This window comes from Salvelinus namaycush, chromosome 27 (assembly GCF_016432855.1).
Source record: "Salvelinus namaycush isolate Seneca chromosome 27, SaNama_1.0, whole genome shotgun sequence".
NCBI lineage: Eukaryota > Metazoa > Chordata > Actinopteri > Salmoniformes > Salmonidae > Salvelinus > Salvelinus namaycush.
In genome coordinates, this window is record NC_052333.1 from 11,627,704 (window position 1) to 11,646,368 (window position 18,665).

The following is an 18,665-nucleotide window of genomic DNA, read 5'->3' on the forward strand; positions in this document are numbered from 1 at the left end:
CCGAAGAATTCCTTTGTCTTCAGAAATGCGATGGAACTCAAGCTAACTCTCACATGAACACGCATGGTCAGCTCATGGCAGACTTTACTCAATCCCCTCTCATTCGCCCCCACTTCACAGTAGAAGCATCATACAAGTTTCTAAAGACTGTTGACATCTAGTGGAAGCCTTAGGAAGTGCAACATGACCCCATTCCCACTGTATCTTGGATAAGCAAAGAGTTGAAAAACTAAAACCTCAGATTTCCCACTTCCTGGTTGGATTTTCTCTCAGGTTTTTGCCTGCCATATGAGTTCTGTTATACTCACAGACATCATTCAAACAGTTTTAGAAACTGCAGAGTGTTTTCTATCAAAATCTACTAATGATATGCATATCCTAGCATCTGTGCCTGAGTAGCAGGCAGTTTACTCTGGGCACGCTTTTCATCCGGATGTGGAAATACTGCCCCCTACCCCAAAGAAGTTAATACATTAAAAACAGGTCCCTAGCGGACTAACAACAATATGGCTGCTTGTTACAAAAGACATGGAGAGGGCGAAAGAGAGACAGAGACACTTAACATTGGTACATTTTAGAAACTACTCTCACTTATAGCACTCCTATACTTTACACACGAACCACCGCCCGCTTGGAGTAAGAAATCATGAATGTATTTACGTGAAATTCCTCGGTTCGCCGTGGCTCTTCTCGGAACCGTACCATCTTGGAAAGTTTTTTTTGGGCCTTTTCGCGTCACGCTTTTAAAGCTCTGATTGTCCAAAAGGGTTTTCTCTGTTGTTCTCCTCTGCAGTCGTCCGGTATCCGGTGACTTGTCGTTGTAGTCCTGAACAGAACTGAATGTTTTTTTTATTCTCCTTTCATTCGCTATGGAAGATAGGCTAGCCAGCCGTGTCGATGGTTTCCATCGACGGCTGATGAGAGTAGCGTACTATAGTGGTTTGAGCAGAGTGGGAGAGTGGTCCCTCTTTAATTTGCTTTTCTAGATACTTAGGATAGTTAATCAGCCGTACCCGTGATTGTCCGGGAGGCTACTTTATCATCTCTACCTTGTGTAGAGCTTCAGAGTTCAAACCACTTTAAACGTGAGCTGCAGCTCTACGTCTCTCTGGTCTGATATGTTAATTATTAACCAATCATTTTATACAGTTTGTTAGAAAGGGCGGTTCCGTCAGGCTGACACACTCCCTGACCTCACTCAAGGGCGTGACTTGTCACTGTGCAAAGTTTATGTAAACAATTATCTCTTATGGCTCCTAAAATCATGTCCCTTTCTTAACAAAAACACTTTCACCATTGTTCATATTTCATGCACAACGCGGATGTCGTACATGTAGTGGGTGTACTTTCCAATTTACAGTATTTCCTTTATAACATTTTTAATAACATCAAAATAACAACCAAAATGATGTTAGTGTTCTTTAGATCGCCTCAGACCATTCCCCATGTTCTATGTTAGAAATATTGTTCCAGTATTCGCTTTAGATTGTGTTAGAGTTTCGTCGGGAAAAGTCTGAAACAAAGGCACATTCCTCTGATGAACATTGGAGAGGGAAACCTGAATGTTCTGTCCTTGATTTACAACAGGGCGTGAGGTGTTAACCCCCACCAGTTCCCTCCTTCCCCCTCTGTGGGTGAGAGGGGTCTGGTTGAAGTAATTTATTGCAAAGCTGATCTGACCTATTTGGATCCTACAGAGGGTCAGACATTTGATTCCTATACACGATCGGAAAGATATCACTTTTTCTGTTGAAAAAAAGCTTGTTCCTGCGACACAAGTTGTTTGGGGAAAATATTTTATTATATTTTAACTATAAAATATGTGTGTTGGGCAGGGGAATGTAATTGTGTCTTGTCTGTTTTAATGAACTATATTGATTTCATTTGAATGGCGCAGCCATGGCCTAGGCTGCACAAACCAGTGACATAATTAAACTTAAAATATGCTATTCTATTCTTTTGAATAGAATACCCACATCGGCACACGCCCACCCACATCAGCACACCACTGTTCCCACCCGTCACCGGTACCGGCTGCGCAACGGGATGTATAAAAGGTGTAAACCGGCAAGAAAGTGGTAAAAATGGGACTGTTTGAAAGGGGGTCATATAAACATTGCCCGATTCTTAATTAAAACATTTTACATGTAACATACCGTCAATTTTGTGTGAAAACTCTCTGGGGGTTTCAGGAAGACCCACTTGGCTGCTGCCTGGGCCTTTTGCCAGCCTGCTTCCTCATTCTCATCACCTTTTTTGTAATCGGACAGATGCAGTGCTTGTATCTTTAGCAGTGTGGACAAAACTGTGCTAAGACTTTCATTACTTTCCCCGGTGCCTCCTGTTAGAGGGAGGGAGTAAAACAAGCAAGGAGAAGAAAATCACTTCCTCATGTTATTGGCCTAAGATGTCTTTTATAAACTTAATGCTGACAACTAGGCTAACCGGTATGACAAATTAGAGAAGATGTCGAACATCATCATAGTCTAAGTTCACTATGTTTCACAATTTCCCTTCCACTGCCTCACTTTCCAGAACTCCAGCTAGTCATGTTATCTCAAATGCAAACTCTCACCCAACACAGTGGTATGTGCATGTAAATGCCATACAGGTTTAACTCATGTTTTTGCTTTGTTTCCTTGTTCCTCAGGCCAACAGTGAGCAAAACAGACCATGTCTCAGGACAAGAACATCTACCCCGGGTTGATGGGGGAGAACAACCCCCTCCACAACAACGTCTACGGACCGCCCCAGCCCGGGTTTGGGATACCCCCTCCCAACTACACCCAGGCCTCAGTGCAAGCTCCATACCTCGGCCAGCCTGCACCCTACGGCCAGCCTGCACCCTACGGCCAGCCTGCACCCTACGATCAACCTGCACCCTATGGTCAGCCCGGGTTCCCCCAGGGAGGCCCTGGATTTGGACAGGGGCCGTACCCTCAGATGCCTTATCCCCAGGCCCCGTACCCCGCGGGGCCCTACCAGCAACCTGCACAGCCAGGGTGCCCTGGTGACCCCAACGGTGAGTGGAAGGAAGTTGACATCTACTAGTACAGAATGTGTTTTCAGAGACTGCTTTTTGGTGGTCATTGTTTAGGAGAGTGGAGTCTTCTTTCCTACAATGTAACACACTGTAGGTAACTCTCAGGCTATACTGCAGTTTTGGAACCTTAACTACCCATGTGTTCCACATCATTATTCCATCATTATTCGGCTACAGTTAAATGAATGCCGTTACGAAAGTCTTCACTCCTGCTTATGTGCCATAAAGCTATGTCAGTTTTCCGTTTTAAAAGGCACGTTTGGAAATTCTTTTTATTTTGGTCGCGGTTTGTTTTTCCTCTTAGATGGACGTATAATTATCCCTGGAAACTGCTGCCTGTGCGTCTTTATTTCACTGTCCTTCATTAACCATCTGACTAACTGATTGACACATCAATAACTATCAATATAGAACTCACTCAATGACCTGTGTTAGTAACGACCCATGCGGTGGTCTAACAATTGACAAGCATTTGATTGCCAATATTTTGTTATTGTTGTTGTCGGGGGTTTTCAGCTTCCATGGGTGACGGTTACCATGGTGATGTGCCACCATCTTACTACGACAATGAGGAGTTCACCAACTCTGGCTTTGAGGACAAGAGCATTCGACAGGCCTTCATTAGAAAGGTGAGGAAGGAGAGGAGACTACATGAATGAGAACAGAATAGAAGGTTAACCTATAGTATAATGGGACTGGGATAGTGAAAAGGGAGGATAGTGAAAAGGAGAGATGTTGTGTGGGGAAACTGCTTTTTTCACCCGATCTGGCCAACTTATTACCTTATCACCTCTAAAATGTAAATAAAACACCATAAAGAGTTTCTATAATGTGTCATTACATACCTAGGTTTGTGTCGAATTTGAAAGCGTTTTGAAGGGCGGCGCTAAAGTTAACAGCGGCTTTTGAGAGTCGTGATGGCTTGCTGTGATGACGCAAAAAATGACTAGGTATCCCCCTTACCCTGTCCCATGTCAATCGACACTTGAATAGAAACGTAGTTCACACCCTAGATTTTGATGCCGACACAGTCGCTACAGTCCCGTTAGTTTTCATTGCAGCCTCGTTTGAGTGTCGCGGTTGCGCAAATTTTGGGTTAGTCACCGTTAGCTAGAAAAGTTTCAGGATTTTATTTCCAAAGCCAATGTCATGTGTTGACTGACCTTTTATCATAGTTATTCAAAAGCTTTGTTGAAACAGTCCTATAACATCTGTCTATCCAACCTTCTCCCCCTCCCAGGTGTTCCTGGTGCTGACCGTTCAGCTGATGGTCACCTTCTCCTTCGTGGCCGTCTTCACCTTTGTGGACGACGCCAAGTTGTTTGTGCGTCGTAACCCCTGGACGTACTACGTGTCCTACGCCATCTTCTTCGTGTCTCTCATCACCCTCAGCTGCTGTGGAGAGTTCCGCCGCAAACACCCCTGGAACCTGGTGGCATTGGTAAGGCCCTACCTTATTCATTATACTAAACCCCCCTGGAACCTGATGGCATTGGTATGGCCCTACCCTATTCATTATACTAAACACCCCTGGAACCTGGTGGCATTGGTAAGGCCCTGCCCTATTCATTATACTAAACACCCCTGGAACCTGGTGGCATTGGTATGGCCTTACTCTGACTGCATCCCAAGTATCACCCCATTCCGTAGATGGTGCACTACTTTTGAAGTATTGCACTATGTAGGGAATAGGGTGCCTTTTTAGTAGTGCATTATGTAGGGAATAGGGTGCAGTTTGGGATTCATATCAACTATGAGATGAAACACAGATTTGAGTGATGACCTGACTGTCTACATATTAGTTGTATTAGACTCTGTGAGAGGGATGTGTTGTGGTTGTAATCCTGACGTTGTCTGTGTGTGTCCTCAGTCCATCCTGACCCTGAGTCTTTCCTACATGGTGGGGATGATCGCCAGCTTCTATGACACAGAGACGGTCATCATGGCCGTAGGCATTACCGCTGTGGTCTGCTTCACCGTGGTCCTCTTCTCATTACAGGTCAGTAGTACACACACACACACACACACACACACACACACACACACACACACACACACAAAGGCATGAACACACACACTGTCCTTACTCCCATCTTGCTGTCAGTACCACTCACTCACACTTCCTTTGTTGTGAACCATGATACTAGGTGGTCTTTTTCTGCCTCCATGGCCTTTTGTTTCAGTTTGACTATAAAAATCGCGTACTATAAATATCATGTACTATTACATACTATTACATACTATTACTATCACCTACTATCACTATCACCTACTATAACCTACTATAACTGTCACCTACTATAACTGTCACCTACTATAAATATAATGTAATATCACGTACTATAAATATCATGTAATATCACGTACTATTACATTCAACTACTATTACTATCACGTACTATAAATATCATGTAATATCACCTACTATAACTATCACCTACTATAAATATCATGTAATATCACGTACTATAAATATCATGTAATATCACCTACTATAAATATCACCTACTAAAAATATTGCGTATTATTACTATCACGTACTATCACCTACTATTACTATCACTTACTATCACCTACTGTTACTATCACTTACTATCACCTACTATTACTATCACCTACTATTACTATCACCTACTATAACTATCACCTACTATAACTATCACCTACTATAACTATCACCTACTATAACTATCACCTACTATAACTATCACCTACTATAACTATCACCTACTATAACTATCACCTACTATAACTATCACCTACTATAACTATCACCTACTATAACTATCACCTACTATAACTATCACCTACTATAAATATTGCGTATTATTACTATCCCATACTATATCTATCACCTACTATCACCTACTATAAATATCACCTACTATAACTATCACCTACTATAAATATGCGTATTATTACTATCACATACTATAACTATCAGGTACTATAACTATCACCTACTATGACTATCACCTACTATGACTATCACCTACTATGACTATCACCTACTATAAATATCACCAACTATAAATATGCGTATTATTACTATCACCTACTATAAATATTGCGTATTATTACTACCACATACTATTACTATCACCTGCTATTAATATCACCTGCTATTAATATCACCTGCTATTAATATCACCTGCTATTACTATCACGTATTATTACTATCACATACTATAAATATCACCTACTATAAATATTGCGTATTATTACTATCACATACTATAACTATCACCTACTAACTATCAGGTACTATAACTATCACTTACTATCGCCTACTATGACTATCACTTACTATAGCTATCACCTGCTATCACCTACTATAACTATCACCTATCACCTACTTTTACTATCACTTACTATAACTATCACTTACTATGACTATCACCTACTATAAATATCACCTACTATAAATATTGCGTATTATTACTATCACATACTATAACTATCACCTACTATTACTTACTATCACTTACTATAGCTATCACCTGCTATCACCTACTATAACTATCACCTATCACCTACTTTTACGATCACTTACTATAACTATCACTTACTATAACTATCACCTACTATAAATATAGCATATTATAACTATCACCTACTATAACTATCACTTACTATCACCTACTATTACTATCACTTACTATAACTATCACCTACTATAAATATTACCTATTATTACTATCACATACTATAACTATCACCTACTATAAATAGTGCGTATTATTACTATCACATACTATAACTATCACCTACTATTACTATCACCTATAACTATAACTATCACCTACTATATCACCTACAATATCTATCACCTACTACACTATCACCTACAATATCTATCACCTACTACACTATCACCTACTATAAATATTGCGTATTATTACTATCACCTACTATAACTATCACCTTCTATTACTATCACCGACTATAAATATCACCTACTATAAATATTGTGTATTATTACTATCACCTACTATAACTGTCCCCTATAACTATCACCTACTATAACTATTGCATATTATTACTATCACCTTATATAACTATCACCTTATATAACTATCACCAACTATAAATATTGTGTATTATTACTATCACCTACTTTGACTATCACCTACTTTGACTATCACCTACTTTAACTATCACCTACTATTACTATCACCTAGGTGACAGCAGGTGATACTATAGCTATCACCTGCTGTCACCTAATATAACTATCACCTACACCATCCTACTTCCGGCGCCGACCGAGATGGCCGCCTCGCTTCGCGTTCCTTGGAAAATATGCAGTATTTTGTTTTTTTATGTGTTATTCCTTACATTGGTACCCCAGGTAATCTTAGGTTTCATTACATACAGTCGGGAGGAACTACTGAATATAAGAGCAACGTCAACTCACCATCGTTCCAACCAGGAATATGACTTTCCCGAAACGGATCCAGTGTTTTGCCTTCCACCCAATACAATGGATCTGATCCCAGCCGGCGACCCTATGCGACGCCGTAAAAGGGGCAAACGTAGCGGTCTCCTGGTCAGGCTTCGGAGACGGGCACATTGCGCTCCACTCCCTAGCATACTACTCGCCAATGTCCAGTCTCTTGACAATAAGGTTGATGAAATCCGAGCACGGGTAACATTCCAGAGAGACATCAGAGATTGTAACGTTCTCTGCTTCACGGAAACATGGCTAACTCAAGAGACGCTAACGGAGTCGGTGCAGCCAGCTGGTTTCTTCACGCATCGCGCCGACAGAAACATACATCTTTCTGGTAAGAAGAGGGGCGGGGGTGTATGCCTTATGATTAACGAGACGTGGTGTGATCATAACAACATACATGAACTCAAGTCATTCTGTTCACCTGATCTAGAACTCCTCACAATCAAATGTCGACCGCATTATCTACCAAGGGAATTCTCTTCGATTATAATCACAGCCGTATATATTCCCCCCCAAGCAGACACATCGATGGCCCTGAACAAACTTTATCTGACTCTTTGTAAACTGGAAACCACACACCCTGAGGCTGCATTCATCGTAGCTGGGGATTTTAACAAGGCTAATCTGAAAACAAAACTCCCTAAATTCTATCAGCATATCGATTGTGCTACCAGGGCTGGTAAAACCTTGGATCATTGTTATACTAACTTCTGCGACGCATATAAGGCCCTCCCCCGCCCTCCTTTCGGAAAAGCTGACCACGACTCCATTTTGTTGCTTCCAGCCTACAAACAGAAACTAAAACAACAAGCTCCCTCGCTCAGGTCTGTTCAACGCTGGTCCGACCAATCTGATTCCACGCTTCAAGACTGCTTCGATCACGCGGATTGGAATATGTTCCGCATTGCGTCCAACAACAACATTGACGAATATGCTGATTCGGTGAGCGAGTTCATTAGAAAGTGCATTGACGATGTCGTACCCACAGCAACGATTAAAACATTCCCAAACCAGAAACCGTGGATTGACGGCAGCATTCGCGTGAAACTGAAAGCGCAAACCACTGCTTTTAACCAGGGCAAGGTGACCGGAAACATGACCGAATACAAACAGTGTAGCTATTCTCTCCGCAAGGCAATCAAACAAGCTAAGTCCCAGTACAGAGACAAAATAGAGTCGCAATTCAACAGCTCAGACACGAGGTATGTGGCAGGGTCTACAGTCAATCACGGATTACAAAAAGAAAACCAGCCCCGTCGCGGACCAGGATGTCTTGCTCCCAGACAGGCTAAATAACTTTTTTGCTCGCTTTGAGGACAATACAGTGCCACTGACACGGCCCGCTACCAAAACCTGCGGGCTCTCCTTCACTGCAGCCGAGGTGAGTAAAACATTTAAACGTGTTAACCCTCGCAAGGCTGCAGGCCCAGACGGCATTCCCAGCCGCGTCCTCAGAGCATGCGCAGACCAGCTGGCTGGTGTGTTTACGGACATATTCAATCAATCCTTATCCCAGTCTGCTGTTCCCACATGCTTCAAGAGGGCCACCATTGTTCCTGTTCCCAAGAAAGCTAAGGTAACTGAGCTAAACGACTACCGCCCCGTAGCACTCACTTCCGTCATCATGAAGTGCTTTGAGAGACTAGTCAAGGACCATATCACCTCCACCCTACCGGACACCCTAGACCCACTCCAATTTGCTTACCGACCCAATAGGTCCACAGACGACGCAATCGCAACCACACTGCACACTGCCCTAACCCATCTGGACAAGAGGAATACCTATGTGAGAATGCTGTTCATCGACTACAGCTCAGCATTTAACACCATAGTACCCTCCAAACTCGTCATCAAGCTTGAGACCCTGGGTCTCGACCCCGCCCTGTGCAACTGGGTCCTGGACTTCCTGACGGGCCACCCCCAGTGGTGAGGGTAGGTAACAACATCTCCACCCCGCTGATCCTCAACACTGGGGCCCCACAAGGGTGCGTTCTGAGCCCTCTCCTGTACTCCCTGTTCACCCACGACTGCGTGGCCATGCACGCCTCCAACTCAATCATCAAGTTTGCGGATGACACTACAGTGGTAGGCTTGATTACCAACAACGACGAGACGGCCTACAGGGAGGAGGTGAGGGCCCTCGGAGTGTGGTGTCAGTAAAATAACCTCACACTCAACGTCAACAAAACAAAGGAGATGATTGTGGACTTCAGGAAACAGCAGAGGGAGCACCCCCCTACCCACATCAACGGGAGAGCAGTGGAGAGGGTAGTAAGTTTTAAGTTCCTCGGTGTACACATCACGGACAAACTGAATTGGTCCACCCACACAGACAGCGTTGTGAAAAAGGCGCAGCAGCGCCTCTTCAACCTCAGGAGGCTGAAGAAATTCGGCTTGTCACCAAAAGCACTCACAAACTTCTACAGATGCACAATCGAGAGCATCCTGTCGGGCTGTATCACCGCCTGGTACGGCAACTGCTCCGCCCACAACCGTAAGGCTCTCCAGAGGGTAGTGAGGTCTGCACAACGCATCACCGGGGGCAAACTACCTGCCCTCCAAGACACCTACACCACCCAATGTCACAGGAAGGCCATAAAGATCATCAAGGACAACAACCACCCAAGCCACTGCCTGTTCACCCTGCTATCATCCAGAAGGCGAGGTCAGTACAGGTGCATCAAAGCAGGGACCGAGAGACTGAAAAACAGCTTCTATCTCAAGGCCATCAGACTGTTAAACAGCCACCACTAACATTTAGTGGCCGCTGCCAACATACTGACTCAACTCCAGCCACTTTAATAATGGGAATTGATGGAAATTATGTAAAAATGTACCACTAGCCACTTTAAACAATGCCACTTAATATAATGTTTACATACCCTACATTACTCATCTCATATGTATATACTGTACTCTATATCATCTACTGCATCTTGCCATCTTTATGTAATACATGTATCACTAGCCACTTTAAACTATGCCACTTTATGTTTACATACCCTACATTACTCTTCTCATATGTATATACTGTACTCTATACCATCTACTGCATCTTGCCTATGCCGTTCTGTACCATCACTCATTCATATATCTTTATGTACATATTCTTTATCCCTTTACGCTTGTGTGTATAAGGTAGTAGTTGTGGAATTGTTAGGTTAGATTACTTGTTGGTTATTACTGCATTGTCGGAACTAGCAGCACAAGCATTTCGCTACACTCGCATTAACATCTGCTAACCATGTGTATGTGACAAATAAAATTTGATTTGATTTGACCTATCACCTACTTTTACTATCACGTACTATGACTATCACCTACTATAAATATCACCTACTATAAATATTGCGTATTATTACTATCACCTACTATAACTATCACCTACTATCACTATCACTTACTATAGCTATCACCTGCTATCACCTACTATAACTATCACCTGTCACCTACTTTTACTATCACTTACTATAACTATCACTTACTATAACTATCACCTACTATAAATATAGCATATTATAACTATCACCTACTATAACTATCACTTACTATCACGATCACTTACTATCACCTACTATAACTATCACTTACTATAGCTATCACCTGCTATCACCTACTATAACTATCACCTATCACGTACTATGACTATCACCTACTATAAATATTGCGTATTATTACTATCACCTACTATAACTATCACCTACTATAAATATTGCGTATTATTACTATCACATACTATAACTATCACTTACTATCACGATCACTTACTATCACCTACAATAACTATCCCTACAATATCTATCACCTACTATACATATTGCGTATTATTACTATCACGTACTATAACTATCACCTACTATTACTATCACCTATAACTATCACTTACTATAACTATCACCTACAATATCTATCACCTACTACACTATCACCTACTACACTATCACCTACTATAAATATTGCGTATTATTACTTTCACCTACTATTACTATCACCTACTATTACTATCACTTACTATACCTATCACGTACTATACCTATCACGTACTATACCTATCACGCACTATAAATATTGCATATTATTACTATCACGTACTATAACTATCACTTACTATCACCTACTATCACCTACTATAACTATCACCTACTATAAATATTGCGTACTATGACTATCACCTACTATAAATATTGCGTATTACTATCACCTACTATAACTATCACCTACAATAGCTATCGCCTACTATCACCTACTATATACCTATCACCTATCACCTGCTATTACTATCGCTTTCGATCACCTACTATTACTATCGCTTTCGATCACCTACTATTACTATCGCTTACTATCGCCTACTATAACTATCACCTACTATAAATATTGCATATTATTACTATCACGTACTATAACTATCACCTACTATTACTATCACTTACTATCACCTACTGTTACTATCACTTACTATCACCTACTATTAATATCACTTACTATCACCTACTATTACTATCACTTACTATCACCTACTATTACCATCGCCTACTATTACCATCGCTTACTATCGCCTACTATTACCATCGCTTACTATCGCCTACTATTACCATCGCTTACTATCGCCTACTATTACCATCGCCTACTATTACCATCGCCTACTATTACCATCGCTTACTATCGCCTACTATTACCATCGCTTACTATCGCCTACTATTACCATCGCTTACTATCGCCTACTATTACCATCGCTTACTATCGCCTACTATTACCATCGCTTACCATCGCCTACTATTACCATCGCTTACCATCGCCTACTATTACCATCGCTTACCATCGCCTACTATTACCATCGCTTACCATCGCCTACTATTACCATCGCTTACCATCGCCTACTATTACCATCGCTTACCATCGCCTACTATTACCATCGCTTACCATCGCCTACTATTACCATCGCTTACCATCGCCTACCATCGCTTACCATCGCTTACCATCGCTTACCATCGCCTACCATCGCTTACCATCGCCTACCATCGCTTACCATCGCCTACTATTACCATCGCCTACCATCGCCTACTATTACCATCGCCTACCATCGCCTACTATTACCATCGCCTACCATCGCCTACTATTACCATCGCCTACCATCGCCTACTATTACCATCGCTTACCATCGCCTACTATTACCATCGCTTACCATCGCCTACTATTACCATCGCCTACTATCGCCTACTATTACCATCGCCTACCATCGCCTACTATTACCATCGCTTACTATCGCCTACTATTACCATCGCTTACTATCGCCTACTATTACCATCGCCTACTATTACCATCGCCTACTATTACCATCGCCTACTATTACCATCGCCTACTATCGCCTACTATTACCATCGCTTACTATCGCCTACTATTACCATCGCTTACTATTACCATCGCCTACTATTACCATCGCCTACTATTACCATCGCCTACTATCGCCTACTATTACCATCGCTTACTATCGCCTACTATTACCATCGCTTACTATCGCCTACTATTACCATCGCTTACTATCGCCTACTATTACCATCGCCTACTATCGCCTACTATTACCATCGCTTACTATCGCCTACTATTACCATCGCTTACTATCGCCTACTATTACCATCGCTTACCATCGCCTACTATTACCATCGCCTACTATTACCATCGCCTACTATCGCCTACTATTACCATCGCCTACTATCGCCTACTATTACCATCGCCTACTATCGCCTACTATTACCATCGCCTACTATCGCCTACTATTACCATCGCTTACTATCGCCTACTATTACCATCGCTTACTATCGCCTACTATTACCATCGCTTACTATCGCCTACTATTACCATCGCCTACTATCGCCTACTATTACCATCGCCTACTATCGCCTACTATTACCATCGCTTACTATCGCCTACTATTACCATCGCCTACTATCGCCTACTATTACCATCGCCTACTATCGCCTACTATTACCATCGCTTACTATCGCCTACTATTACCATCGCCTACTATCGCCTACTATTACCATCGCCTACTATCGCCTACTATTACCATCGCCTACTATCGCCTACTATTACCATCGCTTACTATCGCCTACTATTACCATCGCTTACTATCGCCTACTATTACCATCGCTTACTATCGCCTACTATTACCATCGCTTACTATCGCCTACTATTACCATCGCTTACTATAAATATAGCGTAATATCACGCACTGTAAATATCACGTACTGTAAAGATCGCCTACTGTCGCGTACTGTAAAGATCGCGTACTGAAAATATCACTTACTGTCGCGTACTGTAAATATCGCGTACTGTCAATATCACGTACTGTAAATATTGCGTACTGTCGCCTACTGTCACGTACTGTCAATATCACGTACTGTAAATATCACGTACTGAAAATATCACTTACTGTCGTGTACTGAAAATATCACTTACTGTCGTGTACTGTAAATATCACGTGCTATTACTATCACGTACTATTACTATCATGTATTATCGCGTGCTATAACTAACACATGCTAGCCCATAGCCTTGACAATTGAGAAACTATGTTCTGAACCTGTGAGAATTTAGGAACTTGCGGAGGCTTTAACCTCAACTCAATAACAATCCTTGACAATCCCTAATTTCCTTGTTTTCTACCCCAATCCAGAGCAAGTATGACTTCACTTCTTGCCGGGGCGTTCTGTTCGTGTGTCTGATCGTCCTGCTGCTCTTCTCCATCCTCTGCATCTTCATCCGCCACAGGATCCTCCACATCGTCTACGCCTCCCTGGGAGCCCTGCTCTTTACCTGTGTAAGTAGAGTCACTTGACTGCATCAATAATGGGCTGCATATGAATAGCAGTTTTCATTCAAATTGCTCAAACAGCTTTGTAAGGGGGGGCAGTCAACTCATCCACCACCACTGTGTCACCTGCATAAGTATTAATGAGACGTGGCATAGTTTAATCCCAGGAAGAGAAAGCTTTATTTTAGAGGGTCTCTATTGTTTATCAAGTACATCTGTCATTTTTCTTGTATGGTCAATGGGATGGTTGCAAAATGAGAAGGTTGAGGCAGGGCTATACACATTGAGCTCTAACAGCATAAAAGCTCAGCGGGACAGGAACTGACTGAGTCCAATTGTCTGGACATGTGACCGGGTTATCAGGCTGCTGTTTGACTGGGCCCAGGCAGTGGTGGAAAACTGAGATAATTTCATCTGTAGAGTCGAAAAGTGGGAACGAAGCAAGAATTTAAAAAACGGTGCTACATTTTGGAAACTCGAAAAGGGAAGAAAATGACCTTAGTGATGCCATCAGTCAGTGATGGGAGCCAGTCAGACTCACCAAAACTCTCATTCACCTTAAACCAAGGCAGTATAAAGGGATTCTGAGGGAAGAAAAGGGATGGGAAGAGGACTGTGTGTTGGTTTGGTGAGGATGGAGAGGGGATGGGGAGAGGACAGTGTTGGTGAGGATGGAGAGAGGGGATGGGGGAGAGGACAGCATGTTGGTGAGGATGGAGAGAGAGGGGGTGGGGAGAGGACAGCATGTTGGTGAGGATGGAGAGAGAGGGATGGGGGAGAGGACAGCGTGTTGGTGAGGATGGAGAGAGAGGGGGTGGGGAGAGGACAGCGTGTTGGTGAGGATGGAGAGAGAGGGGGTGGGGAGAGGACAGCGTGTTGGTGAGGATGGAGGAATAAGGCTCCCGAGTGGCGCAGCGGTCTAAGGCACTGCATCTAAGTGCAAGAGGCGTCACGACAGTCCCTGGTTCGAATCCAGGCTGAATCACAGCCGGCTGTGATTGGGAGTCCCATAGGGCGGAGCACATTTGGCCCTGCGTCATCTGGGTTTGGCTGGGGTAGGCCATCATTGTAAATAATAATTTGTTCTTAACTGACTTGCCTAAAAAAAATAAGGAAGGACATATGGAGAGAAGGGGTGGAAAAGCGGGCCCAGTGACCTTTAATGATACCTGGAGGAAAGCATGGAAACGGTGACATAAGACATACTAGAGGGAGGGAGGGAGGGAGGGAGGGAGAAGGACAGATGAAAGAGAGGGATATACCGAAGAGAGGGATGAATACCAATGGTTGTGGGACGCGAAGGAGAGCGGGGATGAAGAAAGACCATTTAAAGACGAGAACATTACTAAATGATTGATATTTTATTCAGTATAGTCTATATGATGATTTCAGGCTAATGCAGTATGGCAGAACATCACTGTTAACATTTTAAGAACTTGAGGCTTTAGAAAAACATCAGCATAACGGGCTGAATCCTAACCTGCAAATCCTGATGATGTACCTACTCTCCCCTATTTGACCAAGAGAGTTTGTGTGTATCTATTGATATGTAGGCTACATGTGCCATTTCTGTTCTTGTATATTAATACAGAAAATGTCTTTTTTTGTGTGGACCCCAGGAAGAGTAGCTGCTGCTTTTGCACCAGCTAATGGGGATCCTAATAAAAAAATACCAAAATACTCAGATCTGTATGCAAGAGTTACGATTCATTCCTACGTGACTGATTGCCTTGAAATAATTATTCCTGACTCCATGTTCTGTGTTGTAGTTCTTGGCTGTGGACACCCAGCTCCTCCTGGGCAACAAGAAGCTGGCTCTGAGTCCAGAGGAGTACATCTTTGCCGCTCTCAACCTCTACACCGACATCATCAACATTTTCCTCTACATCCTGGCTATCGTAGGCCGTTCCCGCGAGTGATGGAGTGGCTCCCTCTAGGGGAAAGGGAGAGGAAGGCATCCAGGAACCTCTCCTCAGTGTGGAAGAATGAATGATGCTCTTTCCCCTCGCTGTCTTTGTATGATTTGTTCCTGCTCTCATTCCTCTGTTACACCTCCCCCACCTTCACCCCACACCCTTCAGGAGACGAATTGGGTGACAGAAAATGTGTTCTGTCACCTTTAGCAGTAGCCGATTAAACCCAGTTGAGTGTAAATCGGAATTTAGTTTAGTCTGCTACTTTAGCAGCATGCCTGTCATAGAGTGCCTCAAAGGGCATACTTTTTAATTTATTTATGTAAAATTCCTTTGAAGTATGTTACTACAGTGACAGACGTTACACCTTAACATTCCTTGTTTTGTTTTTAATGCCTTCTGCTTGCTCTGTCATCCTTGGCAATCTGCTTCTACTTACACAGATGGTAGCTAGCTAGTACAGCACTTCTTAACATTAGCTGAACAAACACTATGGAACTCTCCTTGACGCTCTGCCTTGCCTTGTAGGTTAAGTGCTGTAGAGCGATTGAGAGGGAAGAGAGAGTTATGCTATCTGAGAGCAGTGCTGTGATGGCGGCAAGTGCTTTATAAGGAAGAAACCGTTCTAGAAACACCTTTCCTGCTATATCCTCTCCCTCTGGTGTTCCCTCCTTTTCCTGCCAATGTAAATGAACTCTGCATGGCACCTGAAACACAGCTGAGATGAGCTGAATAGATGAATAAAAACCCTCCAGAGGGATGATACCTCTCCTGGCCTTCTTGTTCCGTAGCTGTACATAGATCTATGGGAATTGTATATGACACTTACTTCCCTAACCAGCTCTTTCTAGGCATGCCCGGGGAGTGTGTGGCTGTGATGCTTGAAGGGAGAACAATATGCTCACTCAATGTACAGTATATGACTAATGACATCACTACGCATAGCTAACCATTACAAAGACCAAAACTTGAATAAAATGTGACTGACGTTTGTTTTGTTAACATGGATGTGTGACTTATACACTAATACGCATGAATATATTTATGGAATCCCTGACTCCCCCCCCCCCACCCCCAACACTAAGCAAAGTGTGGAATGTACCATCCGCTTATTTTGGATTTATTTTCCCCCTCGTATTTTCCCTTTTTCTTACTAATTCCTCATTTGTTTCTTTATCTTTATGTATAGTAAATACTATAGTGTTGATTTTTTTTTTTCCATTATTACTAATGTGAAATGTTGAAGTATTGGAATTTCTGAACACTTTTATACAGATGTTACAAAAATATCACTAGTTGCTTGTGATTTTAAAAACCTGACATGCTGTAGTAGATAGATGGACACGGAGATTGAAGGACATAAGTTATTAATGATCTATTTATTGAAGTTGCTGTAGAAGGCAAGGCTGCTGTGAAGTTGAAAGTGAATGAGAAGGATACTCAACACTACATTTTCTGCCCTTCTGAATGATGCATGGTGAAAGGTCCTCCCAGGAGAGGGAAGTTTATTATTCACCATTTGCGTCCCAAATGGCACCCTGTTTCCTACTTAGTGTGTTACTTTCCTACTTAGTTCTCTGGTCAAAAGGAGTGCTTTAAATTGGAAATCAGGGCTTTGAGATGCAGAGTGATGTATATTCTGAGGTTTCCTGCTCAAACGTGAAGGATTAATGTAAATACTTGAAGACTCAAATGTAGAATAAGGAGAGGCTGAAAACAGACAGAATCACTAACACTAGTCACTAGAGAGAACATTCTTAGTTTTAACACCCCACTACTACCAATGCTGACCAAGCCATTGATGTTCTCCATTGAAACAAAACACAAGACGCTTAAGTTACATCCACTAATATGAATACCATTTTGAAAACCACATCAAAGCTTTGAATCTCTGAGTTCAGTTATGTTTTGACTCCTGTTGCACGACCCTTTCCCATTGTTGCATGTGCTGTGATTGCACACTGGGCAGTGCACTAGCTGTTTCTTTGAGACACGTGGAATGAAGAGTAATCATAATGATATAATGATAGTGTTATTGTGCTGCCTACAGCCCTGTTTTAACCATGTTGATTTAACTTGTGTTTTTATCTAACTTATATATATATATATAACTCCTTAGTGGTTTGATGTGTTGAGTAATTTTGGGCTTTGTAGTTCTGTTTGCACTGTAAATTCGCATTAAAATTGAACTGGAATTGTATTCCTCTACACTGCTGTTTTGCTTTTCATCAGTTACAACAGAAAATTGTCTTGGATCGTGTGTGGTTTGAACCACTGATTGATGTAAACGCTATAATAGTGCTTACACGTTAAACTGCTTTTAATATAAGGGGAGAGAGAATAAAGTAGACGGCGCGCGTCAAACGTTTGATTTATGACCCTATGTCTGGATGATGCGAACATGCCCAAATATGGGCATCCGGTCAGGACATCCTGGCGGGAAGG

At 42.4% G+C, this 18,665-nt stretch overlaps 1 protein-coding gene across 2 annotated transcripts in view; it reads left to right on the top strand.

The window, feature by feature from the left end:
- The window catches only part of LOC120022827 (protein lifeguard 1-like), a 29,504-nt gene extending 11,076 nt beyond the window's left edge, over window positions 1-18,428 (top strand). Inside the window, exons 2-8 of one of the 2 annotated variants that reach the window (XM_038966840.1) lie at window positions 1,968-2,057; window positions 2,651-3,022; window positions 3,560-3,672; window positions 4,284-4,484; window positions 4,914-5,042; window positions 14,170-14,313; window positions 16,077-18,428. In XM_038966840.1, coding sequence (XP_038822768.1) covers window positions 2,674-3,022; window positions 3,560-3,672; window positions 4,284-4,484; window positions 4,914-5,042; window positions 14,170-14,313; window positions 16,077-16,226 — 1,086 coding nt within the window. In that variant the 5' untranslated portion in view covers window positions 1,968-2,057; window positions 2,651-2,673 and the 3' untranslated portion in view covers window positions 16,227-18,428. The remainder of the gene's footprint in view (window positions 1-1,967; window positions 2,058-2,650; window positions 3,023-3,559; window positions 3,673-4,283; window positions 4,485-4,913; window positions 5,043-14,169; window positions 14,314-16,076) is intronic. The other variant, XM_038966839.1, reaches the window with a different exon arrangement.
- Window positions 18,429-18,665: the final 237 nt, after the last annotated feature.